We start from the raw sequence: 16,662 nt of genomic DNA on the forward strand, positions 1-16,662 counted from the left end.
CTTATTCACTCCACTCCAGCCACTCTGGTCCCCTTACTGTCCCTCCAGCACAACAAGCGAGATGTCATCTCAGGGCCTTTGTGCAAACTGTTCTGCCTGGATCTTCCCCAGGTACTTACATGGCCTCTCCCTCACCTCCTTCAGGTATCTGCTTCAATAATGTCACTTCCTTGGTGAGGCCTCCTTTCTGGGCCTTTTTTTTCTTTTTTTTTTTTCGATGGGGTCTCACTCTTGTTGCCTAGGCTGCAGCGAGCTATGATTGTTTCACAGTGGTGGCTCACTCTGGTAACTCTGGGCACCAAGGTGAGGGAGATAAAGTGGGCCAGGGTTTAGCCCACTGCTTTTAAGAAAAGCTTAGTGGCCAGGCATGGTGGCTCATTCCTGTAACCCCAGCACTTTAGGAGGCTGAGGTGGGCGGATCATCTGAGGTCAGGAGTTCAAGAACACCCTGGCCAACATGGTGAAACCCCGTCTCTACTAACAATGCAAAAATTAGCCAGGCGTGGTGGCATGCGCAAGTGGTCCCAGCTACTCAGGAGGCTGAAGCAGGAAAATCCCTTGAACCCAGGAGGCAGAGGTTGCAGTGAGCCAAGATCGTGCCACTGCACTCCAGCCTGGGTGACAGAGTGAGACTCCATCTCAAAAAAAAAAAAAAAAAAAAAAAAAAAAGCAACAACAACCAAAAAACAAAACCACCACACATTCACAGACACATAAAGGTGATCCTCACCTACCTCTGGTTGGTGCTATTGGTCACTCACACTTTAGTAAGAATGCAAGCCAAGCTTTTCTTTCTTTTTATTTTTGAGATGGAGTCTTGCTCTGTTGTCCAGGCTGGAGTGCAATGGCATGATCTCAGCTCACTGCAACCTCTGTTTCCCAGGTTCAAGCGATTCTCCCACCTCAGCCTCCCAAGTAGCTGGGATTACAGGCATGTACCACCATGCCCTGCTAATTTTTGTATTTTTAGTAGAGGAGGGGGTTTCGCCATGTTGGCCAGGCTGGTCTCAAACTCCTGTCCTCAGGTGATCCACCCGCCTCAGCCTCCCAAAGTGCTAGGGTTACAGGCGTGAGCCACCATATCTGGCCGCTAAGCTTTTCTTAAAAGCGATGGGCTAAGCCTCTGGCCCACTTTCTCTCCCTCACCTTGGTGCCCAGAGCACAGCCAGGGCAGATTGAACGCCTTTATTTTTCTCAAATATAAAATCAGAGTCTCCCGAGGCAGCACATGAACTCCAGAGAGAGAATCAATGATAAGAATCACATTGCTAAAAAGAACAGGCCTATATCTATCTCCCGCCCTCCCTCCCCACCAATCTGGGAGAGGGAAGAGCAGAGATCACGGCCTCAAAGCTCTCGAGCAGCTGGCTGAAGCCCAGTGCTGGGCGCCATGTGAGCTGGAGGAAGCCAGGGTGGGTGGAGCCCAGGCTGGTTTGATTGTGAGGTCTGTCAGTGCTTGTCAGTGGGGCGAAGGTTCAGAGATGCCAGGCGTCCCAGGGGTCCACGGCGAGAATTGGTTGCCAGCCGCTGCTGTGCCAGGAATGACTGGGCATGGGCAGGCGCCCGCTCCTCCCCAGCTCGCTGCTGCAAGGCCATGCCCTTCAGGAGGAGGTGTGGTTGGGGTCAGGTGAGCTCACAGGACCCCCCCACCAATACTCTACCCATGAGATCTTAGAGCCCAGACCCCACACTTACCATATTATACCAGGCACTGATGAGCAGCTTTTCTTCCTGCTCCCGCTGACTTCGGCTTTTCTCAAAGTCCATCTGTCAAGGAGGCAAGTGTCAGGGGCCTAGACACGCTGGAGGCAGTGTAAAGGGACGAGGACACCCACCTCCAGGTGTCGGATGCGGACATCCCGTTCTCGGAGCTGTGTCCTCAGGGAATGGAGTTCTGGAGGTGCCCCCGCAGCTGGCCGCTGCTTGGGTTCCATGGTCTGCATGACCTACAGGTTGAGGAAGTCATAGCCAGGTGACTTTGGCCTTGAAACCCCCTGGGACATACTGGGGTGTGTGTATTCATTCATTCTTTCATTCATTATAGAGACAGAGTCCCCCTATGTTGCCCAGGATGGTCTTGAACTCCTGGCATCAAGCAATTCTCCTGCCTTAGCCTCCCAAAGTGTTGAGGTTACAAGCATGAGCCATTGTGCCCATCCATCCAGTACTTTATTTTTACTTTATTTTTATTTTTATTTTTGTGATGGAGTCTGGCTCTGTTGCCCAGCCTGGAGTGAAGTGGCGCAATCTCAGCTCACTGCAACTTTTGCCTCCCAGGTTCAAGTGATTCTCCTGCCTCAGCCTCCCGAGTAGCTGGGATTACAGGCGCATGCTACCACTCCCGCCTAATTTTTCTATTTTTCGTAGAGACGGGGTTTCGCCATGTTGGCCAGGCTGCTGTCGAACTCCTGACCTCAAGGGATCAGCTGCTTCAGCCTCCCAAAGTGCTGGGATTAGCGGCGTGAGCCACTGCGCCTGGCTGTGCGGTACTTTTTTTTTTTTTTTTTTTGAGATGGACTCTTGCCCTGTCACCTAGGCTGGAGCGCAGTGGCACAATCTCAGCTAACTGCAACCTCCGCCTCCCGGGTTCAAATGATTTTCCTGCCTCAGCCTCCTGAGTAGCTGGGATTACAGGCACCCACCACCATGCCTAGCTAATTTTTGTATTTTTAGTAGAGATGGGGTTTCACCATGTTGGCCAGGCTGGTCTCGAACTCCTGACCTCATGTTCCGCCTGCCTTGACCTCCCATAGCCGTGAGCCACGGCACCCAGCCAGCTGTGCAGTATTTTAATGTGACAATCAGTAGCAGTGGGGAATCATGCAGAAGTCTGTCTTATGGTGGGGTATGACAGGTATGAGTTGGGGGCACAGATGTGCAAGCAGGAGGTTTGACTCAACAGGAGGCACAAAAAGTAAGAAGCCAGGACAGGCAACTTGTGGGAACACCCAGCGTCCTCACCATGCGGGCCTTGTCCACGTAGCGGCGGTATCGCTCCTCCATGGCCCGCAAGTCCGCGTCCTTCTTCTGCAGGTTATGCTGCAGCTCCTCGATCCGCCGGGCTGCTGGCGGAAGAGGTGGCCCATCAGCTCCACGCTGCTGGGCTCTGGGATCTCCCCACCCTCTGGTCACTAGGTCCCACTTACTGCTGCTGTCAGTGGGTGGCTCCAGCTCCTCAATGTACTCCCGCTTCCTCTGCAACTCCAGATCTGCCTCATGAAGCTTCTGCCTGTGGGCCGGGGATGAGCAGCAGTGGGCTGACCTCCGAGCTGGCTTCTCTTTTGTCCCAGTGGTAGCCACAGACCTCCCCGCCAGCCAGAAATGCCCCTACATGGCCACAGAGCCCTCTCTGCCTGCCCCTCATGCCTGGGGTCTGTGTGCTCTGGTCCCACCAGCTCCACAGCTATCAGAGCCACAACCCTCCGCACCCTTAGCAGGTATCCCCTGGAACAGCCCCCTGCTGTCCACTTCTTCCCATCCCAAAGCTCCCAAGTTGGTTCAGCCACCATCTTCCCTTGCTAGCTTCTTCTACTTTCAACCACTCCATCCAGCAGCCACGGATCTTTCTAGAATACAAATCTCTTCAAAAGCAGACAGGTAAAAGAAAAGAAAGAAGGCCAGACGCGGTGGCTCATGCCTGTAATCCCAGCACTTTGGGAGGCCAAAGTGGGTGGATCATCTGGGGTCAGGAGTCCGAGACCAGCCTGGCCAACATGGTGAAACCCCGTCTCTACTAAAAATATAAAAAATCAGCCAGGCATGGTGGCACACGCCTAAGAAACTCCCCACTAATGTCAAATCCATGCCCCCACCAGGAGTTCCCTCTTTCTGCGACTTACAAATGTTCCTCCAGCTTCCTTTTCAGCAAAATGGACTGGGAGAGAGAAGAGGCAAGGTGAGTGGGGGATCCAGAGAGGCCCTAATTCTTCCTTCCCAGGGTGAGGGTAGGGGGTGCCATCCTGGGCCCATGGTACTTACAATGGCCTGTATGGGGCATCGGGCAGCATGGGAGAGAGAGGAGGGTTACTTCGGGGCACAAGGGAGGGCCAGGCTGGGAGGTGGTGGGTGACACTCACGTCTTCAGTCTTGCCCCCCTGCTCCTGCAGGGCTTTCTGCAGGTCCTCCACCTGGGCCCGCAGCTCGGATAGCTGCTGCTGGTTCAGCCTGCGAGGGTGGGGGCCCACTTAGTGCCTGTGCCCACTTTTGGCCCCTTCTGTCCCGGCTCTACGCAGGTAGGTCCCCAGGCGCTCACCGGTGCTGCGTCTCCAACCCGTGGCGCGCGCGGTTGGCATCCTCCAGGTGGCGCTGCAGCTCCTCCTGCCGCTCCCGGTCGGCCGCCTCCTGCCTGCACAGCCGCTTGTTCTCCAGCTGAAGCCGCAGGAGCGTCTCCCTGCAGACCCGGGAGGAGAGAGCAGGGCCAGGGTCGAGTCACCCCGCAGGCTCGCTGGGGCTCAGGGCGAGTGGAGCTAGGGGCGGGACAGAGCCCTGGGGAAGAGCGCAGCCAGACCATGGGGTTGGAGCACCGAGGACCTACTAGGGGTTCAGGCTCCCGGCCCAGGGTTAAAGTGGACGGAGCTCTAAGCTGGGATAGGGGGTGGGGCTAGGCAGGGGCGGAGCTACAAGAGTGGATTCGAACAGCTGGGATGGGACTGCTGGAAAGCGGGAAGCAGAAATGGGAAGAACTAGGATGGGACAGTTTTTCGGGGTTTTTTTTGTTTGTTTGTTTGGTTAGTTTTGGCTTTTTGTTTGAGATGGAGTCTCGCTCTGTCGCCCAGGCTGGAATACAGTGGCGCGATCTCGGCTCACTGCAACCTCTGCCTCCCAGCTGCAAGCGATTCTCCTGCCCCAACCTCCCGAGTAGCTGGGACTACAGGTGCGTGCCACCACACCCGGCTAATGTTTTGTATTTTTAGTAGAGACGGGGTTTCACCGTGTTAGCCAGGATGGTCTCGATCTCCTGACCTTGTGATCTGCTCACCTTGGCCTCCCAAAGTGCTGGGATTACAGGCGTGAGCCACCGCGCCCGGTCGTTTTTGGGGTTTTTATTTTTATTTTTTTTGAGACGGAGTCTGGCTCTGTCGCCCAGGTTGGAGTGCAGTGGCGCAATCTCGGCTCACTGCAAGCTCCACCTCCTGGGTTCACGCCATTCTCCTGCCTCAGCCTCCCGAGTAGCTGGGACTACAGGCGCCCGCCACTACGCCCGGCTAATTTTTTGTATTTTTAGTAGAGACGGGGTTTCACTGTGTTAGCCAGGATGGTCTCGATCTCCTGACCTTGTGATCCGCTCGCCTTGGCCTCCCAAAGTGCTGGGATTACAGGCGTGAGCCACCGCGCCCGGTCGTTTTTCGGGTTTTTAAATCATTTTTATTTTGTAGAGAGGGCCACTATGTTGCCCAAGCTGCTCTCAACCTCCTGGGCTCAAGTGATCCTCCAGCTTCGGCCTTCCAAAGTGCTGGGACTTAGAGGCATGATCCACCGTGCCTGGCCCCGGGTGGGAGAGTTAATCCCGGCAGGACACAGGGGACTGAAACTCACAGAGGTTACACTAACAGGGGTGGACGCTGGGGGAAAGGATCAAAGTCAGCGGGGCTAGGGCATAGGATTTTTGTGCAGGAAGTGGAGACAGGTGTTGGACATAATTTGTGTACTAAGGAGAGACCCTTGAGAGGCAAAGTCATCTGGTAGGGCTGGACAGAGCCAAATCAGGAGTAAGTGGGCCTAGGAACCCGGCTAGCACCTGGAGCTGAGACCAAGCAACCGGGGCCAGTAGAAGATGGGAGGGCGGGGGCGGGGCTGAGGGCGGGCCTTGGCAGGCCTGGGTGGGGCCAGAGTTTTGAGTGACCCCAGGATACCTGAGCTCCGCAGGCAGGATCTCCGCGGCTAAGTTATCCACGGGTGGGGAGGTGGGATCCAGTGAGGGATCTGAAGAATGTGATAAAAGTCTTCAGGTCTCTTCGCATCCCCTGTCCCCGCCCCTAGGGTCTTCTTCCCAAGGATCATCTTTTGGAGCTTCAAGTTCAGCCAACAGTCTGGCTTGACACAAGCTCCATCCCCGGCTTGATAGAGAACCGGGAGGGTTGGCCCAGCTTTTTAGCCTTTGCTCCACCCTGAGACCCTGAGCCTCTCTCTTCAATTTGACCGTGTCACCTCTTTCTGGTCACCTCCAGCCTGGCCTAGCTCTGTCCCCAACCTAGACATGCACTGGGACACAATCTGTTCTGCCCAAACAGTACACCAGGACAGGTAAGACCCCGGGATGGGGCTTCATCTCACCGGCCTGGGTCAACCCCCGCGGCTGCAGCTGGGCGCAGCGCAGCTCCTCATTGGCCTCCCGCAAGGAGTCCCGCTCCGCCAACAGCCGCTGCAGGGAAAGGGTACAAGACACTCCATGGGTCAGGCTCGGCCTCCTAGGAAATGGGCTACCCCAGAATTGGCAGGGTGGGGCTTGGGCAGTGGGACCTCAGCCTCACCTCCTTCTCCTTTGTCACCGACTCATACTTTTCCTCCAGGTTGCGGCATTCAAATAGCCATTTCTCGGCCTTCATGGCCTCCTCCTGCCGCTGGCCCTGCAGTTCCTGCACCTGAACACAGAGAGGGGAGGAATAAGGACTGTAGGGCTGGGAGCAGGGGCAGGGGCTGAGTACATATGGTCCCCGATCCAGGATGGTTTGACTTATTATTTTTTTGACTTTACTATGCTGCTTTCAGCTGTGTATGTTTTTGCTTGTTTTTTTTAGAGACAGGGTCTCGCTCTGTTGCCCTGGCTGATCTCAAACTCCTGGCCTCAAGCAGGCCTCCCACTTCAGCCTCCCAAAGCACTGGGATTACAGGTGTGAGCCGTTGCACCCAGCCAACTGTGAATGTTAATAGTAGGAACCCATACAACCATTGTTTTTCAATTGCAATGAATTAGTCTTCAATAAATTGCATTATATAGTCAACGCTTTATTATAAAATAGGCTTTATGGTAGATGATTTTGCCAAACTAGGCTAAGGTAAGTTTTCTGAGCATGTTTAAGGTAGGCTAGGCTAAGCTGTGATGCTCGGTAGGTAAGGTATGTTCAATGGATTTTCTTTTTTAAAAAAAATTTAAAAATTTTTATTTTTTGAAAACAGATGGAATCTCGCTATCTTGACCAGGGTGTTCTCGAACTGCTGGCCTCAAGCGATCTCCCATCTCAACCTCCCAAAGTGCTGGGATTATAGGCATGAGTCACCACGCCCAGCTCTCTTTTTCTTTTTCTTTTTCTTTTTTTTAATATCTTTTACTTTTTTCTTTTGAGACAGAGTCTCCCCCTCTCAACCAGGCTGGAGTGCAGTGATGCGATCTTGGCTTACTGCAACTTCCACCTCCCAGGTTCAAGCGATTCTCGTGCTTCAGCTTTCTGGGTAGCTGGGATTACAGGCGCGCGCCACCAGCCCGGCTAGTTTTTTTTTTTTTTTTTCGAGACGGAGTCTCGCTCTGTCGCCCAGCCTGGAGTGCAGTAGCACGATCTCCGCTCACTGCAAGCTCCGCCTCCCGGGTTCACACCATTCTCCTGCCTCAGCCTCCCAAGTAGCTGGGACTACAGGCGCCCACCACCATGCCCGGCTAATTTTTTGTATTTTTAGTAGAGACGGGGTTTCACCGTGTTAGCCAGGATGGTCTCGATCTCCTGACCTCGTGATCCACCCGCCTCGGCCTCCCAAAGTGCTGGGATTACAGGCGTGAGCCACCGCGCCCAGACTATTTTTGTATTTTTAAGTAGAGACAGGGTTTCGCTATGTTGGCCAGGATGGTCTCAAACTCCTGGCCTCAAGTGATATGGGGTTACAGAAGGAGTAATGGGGTGCCCGCCTTGGCCTCCCAAAGTGCTGGGATTACAGGCGCGAGCCACCGCACCCGGCCTTTTTCTTTTGTTTGAGTCAGGGTCTCACCCTGTCACCCAGGCTGGAATGCAGTGATGCAGCCACAGCTCACTACAACCTCGAAATCCTGGGCTCAAGTGATCCTCCCGGCTCAGCCTCCCAAAGCGCTGGGATACCAGGCCTGGCCTTTATGCATTTTAGGATATTTTCAATTTACCACGAGTTTTGTTACATGGGTAGGTAGCCCCAAGTAAATCAAGCAGCATGGTGAAGCGGCGGGCATCAAAGAATTTAGAGGAGCGGTACTTAAGGGAAGGGAAGGGCTGGGCTTACTAACCCAGACAGAAGAGCAGCGTGGGTGGAGGGAAGAGGCCCGGAGGGGGTGGCCTACGTACAAAAAAGGGAGGGGATCAGGGGTGGGCGGAGGGCGGGCCAACGGTGAGAGACTTGCTGCCAGGGGCGGGGCCCCGGCCCTAACCCCGCCCCCGCCGCACCTGCCGCCGCTGCGCCTCCAGCTGGGCGCGCAGGGAGCCGGCTCGGCGTAGCTCATCCTCCAGTTGCCGCGTGCGCTCGGCGTGGCCGGCGTTGCGTTCCTCCAGCTGCCGCACCTGCCGCCGCAGCTCCCTCAGCTCGCCCAAGCGGCGCCGGCAACTGGTCAGCGTGGCCTCCAGCTGCCCAGCACGCTCCGAGGACTGCCTAGGGGAGTGGGAGGGAAGAGGGAGGGCTGAGAGCTCTGATCAGGGGTCAGCTGGGATGTGGAGTGGCCCTTGGAGCACAGGGTGTTGTTCAGCCTGAGGCTTTTGGGTTCAAGGTGAAGGGGTCATGAAAGTCGAGGGTTAGGGGTCAATCAGGGCCTGGAGCTGTTAAGAGTCATTACAGCAATGGTTAGCCCAGGGTTATAATCAGGTATCCCCTGGGGTGGAATTGTGGGGACACAGAGGGTGGGGTTATAGGGGGAGTGATGGGGAGCCTAGAGAGGCCTGAGCATCTGCCAAGGACACCTTGGAGTCATTGGGGGAGCTATGGGACAAGAGGACTGCGGGGTCCTTAGAAGTGCAATTGGGGGGTGCACTAGTACTTTCGCATTACAGAGATGCTATAGGGGCCCAGTGGAGCCCTTTGTGGTTACAGAAGGCACAGTAGAGTCAAAAGGGGGTGCAAAGTAATTGCATTGTGGAGTCCTAGAAGGTACCATGGTATCCAGGGGCATTATGAAGCCCAAACTGTGCAGTGGGATCTGCAGAGCATTGTAGGGGAGGTTCTTGTGTTTTGGGGGGCCACAGGGATGCTATGGGGTCTTGGAAGCATACTGTGGGATAAGAGGGGGGGCAGTGTGGGGTCCAGGGGATATGGTGGAATTCAGGATAGTGCAATGTGGCCTTGGGCGTTCTGTAGGGCTCAGGGTGGCACTGTGGAGTCCAGGGGGCATATTGGGGATTCACTGGGCATATGAAAATTACAGAGCTGCTATGGCATCAGAGGGGAACTCTGGAAACAGGTTTACCCCCCGCCCCCCCGTGATGGTGACCCAGGAACCCACCACTCACCGTAGTTCATCCATCTCATCCTTCAGGGCCTGTGCCTCCTGGGCCAGGCTAGTCAGCGCCTGGTTCCGGTGCTGCAGCTCCGCAACCTCCCTCTCCAGCTCGGCACAGCGCAGGCGCTCATCCTCCCTTCCACTCTCCAGCCTGGGGGTGTTGGGGGAAGAGCACATGAGGGGGCTGCCCTCCCCCGGTCCCCTGGCTTGCCTGGCCCAGTCCCCAGCTGACCACACCTGAAGTTCTCCTCCTGCAGCTGCTCCAGCTGGGATTGCAGCAGCAGCAGCTTCTTGGCAGTGAGAGCTGGGGTACCCTCGCCTTCAGGCCGGCCCATCCGCTCCCGCAGCCCTGCATTCTCTTGCGCCAGGCTCTGCTTCTCCTCTGACAGGAGCATCAGCTGCGGGCAGGGCAGAAAGATGAGCTTGGGCTTGGAGAGGGGCTACTCAAGTGACCCTGCGCCACCTCGGGCCCTACCTGCCGCTCCAGATCCAGACAGCGCTGCTGTAATTCGTCCCCCTCCTCAGCCTCCTCACTTAGGAAATAGTACCTGCGGGACTGCAGAGATGAGGGGGAAGAGGAACTCAGGGATTCAGGAGAAGGACGGGGGGAGGGAGGCTGAGATCTCTAGAGGCCAAATGGAGGGGGCCAAGAAACCCTCAGGATTGAAAAGAGGGCTGGCGCCGGGTGCAGTGGCTCGCGCCTATAATCCCAGCACTTTGGGAGGCTGAGGCGGGTGGGTTACCTGAGATCAGGAGTTCCAGACCAGCCTGCCCAACGTGGCGAACCCCTTCTCTACTAAAAACACAAAAATTAGCCGGGTGTGGTGGCGCGTGCCTGTAGTCCTGGCTACTCGGGAGGCTGAGGCAGGAGAATCGCTTGAACCCGGGAGGCGGAGGTTGCAGTGAGCCGAGATCGTGCCACTGCACTCCAGCCTGGGTGACAGAGTGAGACTCCATCTCAAAAAAAGAAAAAAGAAAAAGAAAAGAAAACAGGGCTGGGGTTGGAGACTGAAGGAAGAGCGATTCCAGAACACTGGAGACCTGGTACAGGAAGTGGCTAGCACCCTGGAAGATGGGCGTGGCTTACAGGCTTAAGGACAAGCCCCCCGCCCTTAGGCAGCCCTGAGCATCTGTAAGTGGGGTCTGGACCTTTAACAAGGTTAAGTCACAAGGTTAATCACAGCAAACTTATCCCCAACTCCCGGCCTTTGGATTTGCTGATCCCTGTGCCTGGAACACCTTTCCCCCAAATCTCTTACCTGACTGTCAAAGTTGCCATATGTCTCTGGTGACAGGGAGTCAGGAGTGTCTTTGGTCATGAGCTGGGGAGTGGGAAGGGGCATTGTAATGAACTGGATATCTGAGGGCAGCCTTCAAAGTATCTACTATCTAACCTGATAACCTCTCCATCCTCCCGTCAAGGCCAGTTCTGCCCAATAACCCCAGCCCAGAGGCTGCCCTCCTGCCTCCAGCACAGAGGGAAGCCAGATCCCTTGAGCCTGCTAGATTGCGACTTAGAGCTGGGAGGAGCTGGCAGACACATGAGACAGAGATGTCTGGCCAGCTGAGTTCCAAGCAGAGTCCAGACCTTACCAGGGCAGGGCCTGTGCCCAGTTCTCTCTGCCCTAGAGATGTCCCCTCTCCTGACATTTTCCAATTGCACACTGAGTGCCCCCACCCACCTCCTGGATGGCTTCCATCACCACATGCTGAACCGATTCTTCCAGCGTCATGATTCTCTGGATGTGGTCTGGGGATCAAGGTGGGGGAGGCTGAGACCCAGGGGTGAGGTGGGGAGGAAGGAGGATTTCCTCAGGCCAGCCCTGGGGACCCCCTAAGCTCCCCATACCCTGCTTTTTCTCGCAACTGATGGCACAGCCCAGCACCAGCTGAAGCAGCTTGCCGAGCTCTGCCGGGTCTGAGAACTCTCCAATGAGGCTCACATCTGGGAGATGCTCTTCTGACACAGGATGCGCCAGGACCTGGGGAAAAGGGGGTGTCAGGGGCTCATGGGCCCACCCTTCTCCCAACTCAACCCCCTGAATCCCTTTACAGTTACTCACATCCTGGGAGTACTCTACTAGGCTCCGTAAGACCATCTTCAGATTGCTGACCTAGGGAGGAACAAGGAACTGTGGACAAGTTCAGAGGCCTCCCACTCTGAATCTGTAGGTCCCATCCTTTCTCCACCTCACTTCTCCTTCCCTGCTCATCTCATCCTATTCTGTCTGCGTGCGCCTTCCTCCAGGGGTGACCTGTCTGGCTGTCTGCCCCTTTTGTCTGCCTGACCATCTTTGTTTCATTTTTTTTTTTTGTTTTTTGCTTTAGTTTTTTAGGACAGGGTCTGGCTCTGTCACCCAGGCTGGAGTGCAGTGGTGCAATCTTGGCTCACTGCAGCCTCGACCTCCTGGGGTCAAGCAATCCTCCTATCTCTGCCTCCCAGTAGCTGGGACTACAGGCATATGCCACTACAATCGACTACTTTTTTTTATTTGTAGAGAGGAGGTTTTGCTATGTAACCCAAGCTGGTCTCAAGCTCCTGAGCTCAAGCAATCCTCCCACCTCAGCCTCTAAAATTGCTGGGATTACAGGCATGAGCCACTGTGCCCGGCCTGCCTGACCATCCTCCTTCATATGTCTCCAGAACCAAGTCACTTCTTACCACCTGCCCCACCATCCTTCAGCCCTACCCATCCATCTTCACCTCTCACCTGGATTAGTGCACCAGCTGCCTCTCCTCTTCCACTTTTGCTGCCTACATTTTATTTCTCTCCATGCAGCCAGGGGGAGCTTTATAAAGCCCAAGCCAGGTTGCATCTTTGCTCTGCTAAAACCCTGCCTTGACTTTCCACAGCACTTAAAAATAGAATCCACACCCCCACCATGGCCTGCCAGGCCCCTGATGACCTCATCTCCTACAAATCTTGCCCTCTTGCTCTGTTCTGCCCTCTCTGCCATTCCTCCATCACACCAAGTTTATTCCCAAATCACGGCCTTTACACCTGCTATTCCCTATGCCTGGAACACCGTTCCCCCAAATTTCACTTGGAGATTAACCCATCTGATGTAATCAGCCACCTATGCCCTCATTGCTCTCTCTCAAAGCCCTGCTTTTTTGTTGTCTTCACAGAACTACTGGCATCAAAAGTTTTTTCTTTTTCTTTTTTTTTTTTCTTCTTCTTGAGACAAGAGTCTTGCTCTGTTGCCCAGGCTGGAGTGCAATGGCTTAATCTCAGCTCACTGCATCCTCCACCTCCCAGGTTCAAGTGATTCTCATGTCTCAGCCTCCCAAGTAACTGGGATTACAGGTGCACACCACCCCACCCAGCTAATTTTTGTATTTTTAGTAGAGATGGGGTTTCAACTTGTTGGCCAGGCTGGTCTTGAACTCCTGGCCCCAGGTGATCCACCCACTTTAGCCTCTCAAAGTGTTGGGATTACAGGCATGAGCCACTGCGCCCAGCCTGGAAGTTAATTTTTACGGTTGTGTATGTGTTGCTTGTCACTAGAATGTTGGCTGTGTGGGGCAGGTTTTTGTCTGTGTTATTCCTTGCTGAATGCCCAGGCCTGGCACAGGGTGAGTACTCCATAGATGAATGGATGAACAAATGGTTGATCACCAGACATCTGTCCCTCTTCCTGCCCATCACCCAGGACATGTGCCTAGCTGGCCCGTCCCTGGTCATCTCTTCACCAGTCTGTCCTCTAATCAGGAGTCCACTTGTCACCTTCAGCTTCCAGTTGGGACCTGGATCTTCCGAGATGCCCTGGAGCCATGCCTCGTTGAACCAGGAGGGGTCTCTGGGGGCGAGAAGGTGGGATGAGCAGACTGGGGGACACTTTTGGGATCCTCCCCTTCAGCTCCACTCACATCTGGTTCAGCACATAGGCTACGGCAAGGCCGCTGCTCAGGTCCTGAGGGCTGGCACAGGGAGACGGAACGTGGAACGTCTGTAACTGAGGGGTAAAGGAAAGGACAACGGAAAGAGTTAGGGCCTGGGAGCGCCGAACCACACCCCTTTTGCAGACTTTTCCAGTCAGCGAACCTCACATGGTGGGGCGGGCGCTGCTCCGCCACAGCAGCTCTGCGAGGGACTGGCTTCTGCTCACCTGAGACCGGAGGGGGCGTGGCCTCACTTCACCTCTGCCCAACAAACCCTGCGCGTCCAGGCCAGGGCGATATCGCGAGTCACCTGGGCCCCACAGGCACCACGTGACCAGGCCAATTCACCTGTGTCCTCGCCCCACGTGAACCAACCACAGAGGGGCGGGGCCTCACCTGTCCTTTCCACGCAGACTTGCCACGTGACGGGGGCGGGTGCTCGGGCCAGAGTCCAACGGTCCAGCAAGCCGACGACCCCGCACCTCCCAGCCCCAGCACCAAGAGACTGACCGAACCAGGGCCAGGGATCCCGGGCAAGAGGAGCGGGCGCTCACCTTCCCCTAGCCCGGCCCCACGACCTACCCAGGTGAGCAGAGACCCGCATAGCTCAGCTTTGTCCACGCTCATGGCTCCCGATCGGATTCAATCCAGGCCACGGAGCCCCGGCGCCGCAGCAGCCTCCGGGTCCGCCACCAGCGAGCGCCCGCAGCCCCGACCTCCCGCTCGGCCTAGAGCGCCGCCCCGCCCCGCCCCCTAGGCGCAGGCCCCGCCCCGCCCCCAAGCCCAGGCTCCGCCTCGGTAACGTAATCTCCTCCCCCGCCCGCTCTTGCCTCCAGCCCCGCCATCTTGGATCCGGGCACCGTTCGGGCGCCCGCCCTGCCGCTAGGGGTCAGCCTGGCCCAGCCTTGTGCATCCAAGGGTGGTTCCACCTCCCATCCTCGCCCTGGCCCTTTTTGGGGTGGGAGGTCCTCAAGATCCTTTTGAGACGGAGGTGCTCCACCCTGTTACACAAGCGCATTCACGTCTTTTCCCTGCAACTTAAGTAAATTCTTGTGTCTAACCACTTTATAATCGGAGCCTTTGTGCGGGGAGGGGCGAGCCCTGGCACTTTCTATGGACTGGGAGAGGGGATGCTAAAGGGGTTTTCCCGCCGGACGCTGTGGCTCTCGACTGTAATCCCAGTATTTTGGGAGGCCTAGGAGGGAGAATTAATTTGCATAGAAGTTGGAGACCAGCCTCTCTTCAAAAAATTTAAAAATTACCCAGGTAGCGGTGGCTCACGCCTGTAATCCCAGCACTTTGGGAGGCCGAGGCGGGCGGATCACGAGGTCAGGTGTTCGAGACCAGCCTGGCCAACATGGTGAAACCCCGTCTCTACTAAAAATACTAAAAATTAGATGGGCATGGTGGCGCACGCCTGTAATCTCAGCTACTCGAGAGGCTGAGGCAGGAGAATCGCTTGAACCCTGGAGGCGGAGGTTGCAGTCAGCCGAGATCGTACCACTGCACTCCAGGGGGCAACAGTGCAAGACTCCTTCTCAAAAAAAAAAAAAAAAAATTAGCCAGACATGTTGGCGTGTTTCTGTGGTCTTAGCTCCTAGCTCTACAGAGGCTGAGGTGGGAGGACAGCTTGAGCCCAGGAGGTCGAGACTGCAGTGAGCCGTGATAGGGCCACTGCACTCCAGTCTGGGTGACAGAGCAAGACCCTGTCTCAAAAAAATAACAATAAAAAATTAAAAATAAGGCCGGGCGCGGCGTCTCACGTCTGTAATCCCAGCACTTTGGGAGGCCGAGGCAGGCGGATCACAAGGTCAGGAGATCGAGACCATCCTGGCTAACACGGTGAAACCCCTTCTCTACTAAAAATACAAAAAATTAGCCGAGCATGGTGGCACGCGCCTGTAGTCCCAGCTACTCGGGAGGTTGAGGCAGGAGAATAGCTTGAACCCGAGAGGCGGAGGTTGCAGTGAGCCGAGATTGCGCCACTGCACTCCAGCCTGGGCGACAGAGCGAGACTGTCTCAAAAAAAATAAATAAATAAAATAAAATAAAATAAAATGCCTGGCGCGATGGAATTACATCTGTAATTCCAGCACTTTGGGAGGTCGAGGAGGGAGGACTGCTTGAACCGAGGAGTTCGAGAACAGCCCTGGCAACACAGCGAGACTCCGTCTCTACAAAAATAAAATAAAAAATAAAAGTAGCTGGGCGTGGTGGCACGCGCCTATTCCCAGCTACTCCAGAGGCTGAGGTGGGAGGATCGCTTGAGTCCGGGAGGTCAACGCTGCAGTGAGCCGTGGTCGCGCCACTGCACTCCAGCCTGGACGTCAGGGGGAAGACCCTGTCTCAAGAAATAAATAAATGAAGGGATCCTCCCCGCATTATTGACCCAGGAGTAGATAAGCGGACATGGGTATGGTCCTAGGTCGAGAAAAGGTCAGTTAGACACATGTCCTGGCTGATGGATAGGCACTCTTGCCCAGCCTGGATCCGTCTTCCACGATATTCCCCCCCGCGCCTTGCCCTCCCCAGTTGAGCGCCTGGCATCACCCCCATCTCAGAACCCAGGATTTGGCTGAAGCTGCCGCGTCGCCCGGGCCCACCAGGGGGCGCGGAGACCGCAGAACGCGGCCTAGGGGGAAGACGGTGCGCCCGCCCTGAGACCCCGGCTGGGGAGGTGGAGAGGGGGTCAATGGAAAGTGATGGGAATTATAGTTAACAATAAATTGCTGTCACCATGTATGGAGTGCTTACTGTATGCAGTCCCTGCGCTAAGCGATTTAAATACATAGACTATTGAATCCTCCCCATGTCTCCAGATGGCAAGTGCTGTTTTAATTCCCTGCTTTGCCGGCGAGAAAACAGAGGTTCCGAGTGGACCGGGTTTTGAGGGGAAGGGTGAAGCCCAGGCTCGCGCCCTATGACCCCAGGGTCCCTCGGCAACCCCTCCCCCGTAGACGGGCGGGGTAATGTGCACTAATTAGAGGTTATTAGCTGTACCCAGGGGGAGGGGCGGGCTCTGCATTGGGGGCGGGCCCAGATCGGAGGGGAGGGGCGCTGATCCCACCCACCCAGAAGATCCTGGCGCCAGAGACCTTGCCCCGGAGCAGGGTGGGCAAAGTGACAGCTGCTCCCCGCGCGCATCTCACGAACGCAGTCACTCACCCCCAGACACCCGATTACAGCCCACTCATGCGCAGCCGTACGCACCCGGGGGCCTCGGATGCTCGTCCATATCCCCACAACCTCCTCCCGCGTGGTTTTCCAGACTCCAGCCCCTGGGAGCGGGTGGAGAGGATAGTGGGGGAAGGGGACAAGGGCCGGCAGCGCTGGCTTCCGGACTGGGCTGTCTTCCGGCGGTCGTGGGAACAGCTGCCGTTGGCTCCCCTACCTC

At 55.9% G+C, this 16,662-nt stretch overlaps 1 protein-coding gene across 8 annotated transcripts; it reads right to left on the minus strand.

The window, feature by feature from the left end:
- Positions 1–1,170: 1,170 nt before the first annotated feature.
- Positions 1,171–16,586, minus strand: HOOK2 (hook microtubule tethering protein 2). Of its 8 annotated transcripts, none has more exons than XM_055371714.2 (22): positions 16,479–16,586; positions 13,257–13,342; positions 13,114–13,186; positions 11,449–11,499; positions 11,235–11,367; positions 11,068–11,135; positions 10,645–10,707; positions 9,861–9,941; positions 9,623–9,783; positions 9,396–9,536; positions 8,343–8,544; positions 6,471–6,581; positions 6,274–6,361; positions 5,853–5,922; positions 4,253–4,390; positions 4,077–4,164; positions 3,840–3,874; positions 3,147–3,229; positions 2,962–3,065; positions 1,836–1,946; positions 1,696–1,767; positions 1,171–1,599 (listed from the first exon to the last, which is right to left on the minus strand). In XM_055371714.2, the coding sequence occupies exons 4-22, from the start codon at positions 11,482–11,484 to the stop codon at positions 1,450–1,452; spliced, it is 1,935 nt and encodes a 644-aa protein (XP_055227689.1). In that variant the 5' UTR covers positions 11,485–11,499; positions 13,114–13,186; positions 13,257–13,342; positions 16,479–16,586; the 3' UTR covers positions 1,171–1,449. The 8 variants fall into 8 exon arrangements, with proteins under 8 accessions (XP_055227689.1, XP_055227688.1, XP_055227687.1 ...); XM_055371713.2 differs by having other exon boundaries at positions 16,434–16,584; XM_055371712.2 differs by having other exon boundaries at positions 2,962–3,062; positions 16,434–16,562.
- Between the last annotated feature and the right edge of the window lie 76 nt (positions 16,587–16,662).

This window comes from Gorilla gorilla, chromosome 20, assembly GCF_029281585.2.
Source record: "Gorilla gorilla gorilla isolate KB3781 chromosome 20, NHGRI_mGorGor1-v2.1_pri, whole genome shotgun sequence".
In the NCBI taxonomy this organism is placed as follows: Eukaryota; Metazoa; Chordata; class Mammalia; order Primates; family Hominidae; genus Gorilla; species Gorilla gorilla.

Excerpts from the sequence above, each read along its gene's own strand:
- HOOK2 (XM_055371715.2), bottom strand. The coding sequence starts at position 13,895 with ATGAGCGTGGACAAAGCTGAGCTATGCGGGTCTCTGCTCACCTGG. Across the intron at positions 13,343-13,850 it reads GCGGGTCTCTGCTCACCTGG|TTACAGACGTTCCACGTTCC; the intron begins GTAGGTCGTGGG and ends TTTACCCCTCAG. Across the intron at positions 9,784-9,860 it reads GTCTGGATCTGGAGCGGCAG|CTGATGCTCCTGTCAGAGGA; the intron begins GTAGGGCCCGAG and ends CCCTGCCCGCAG.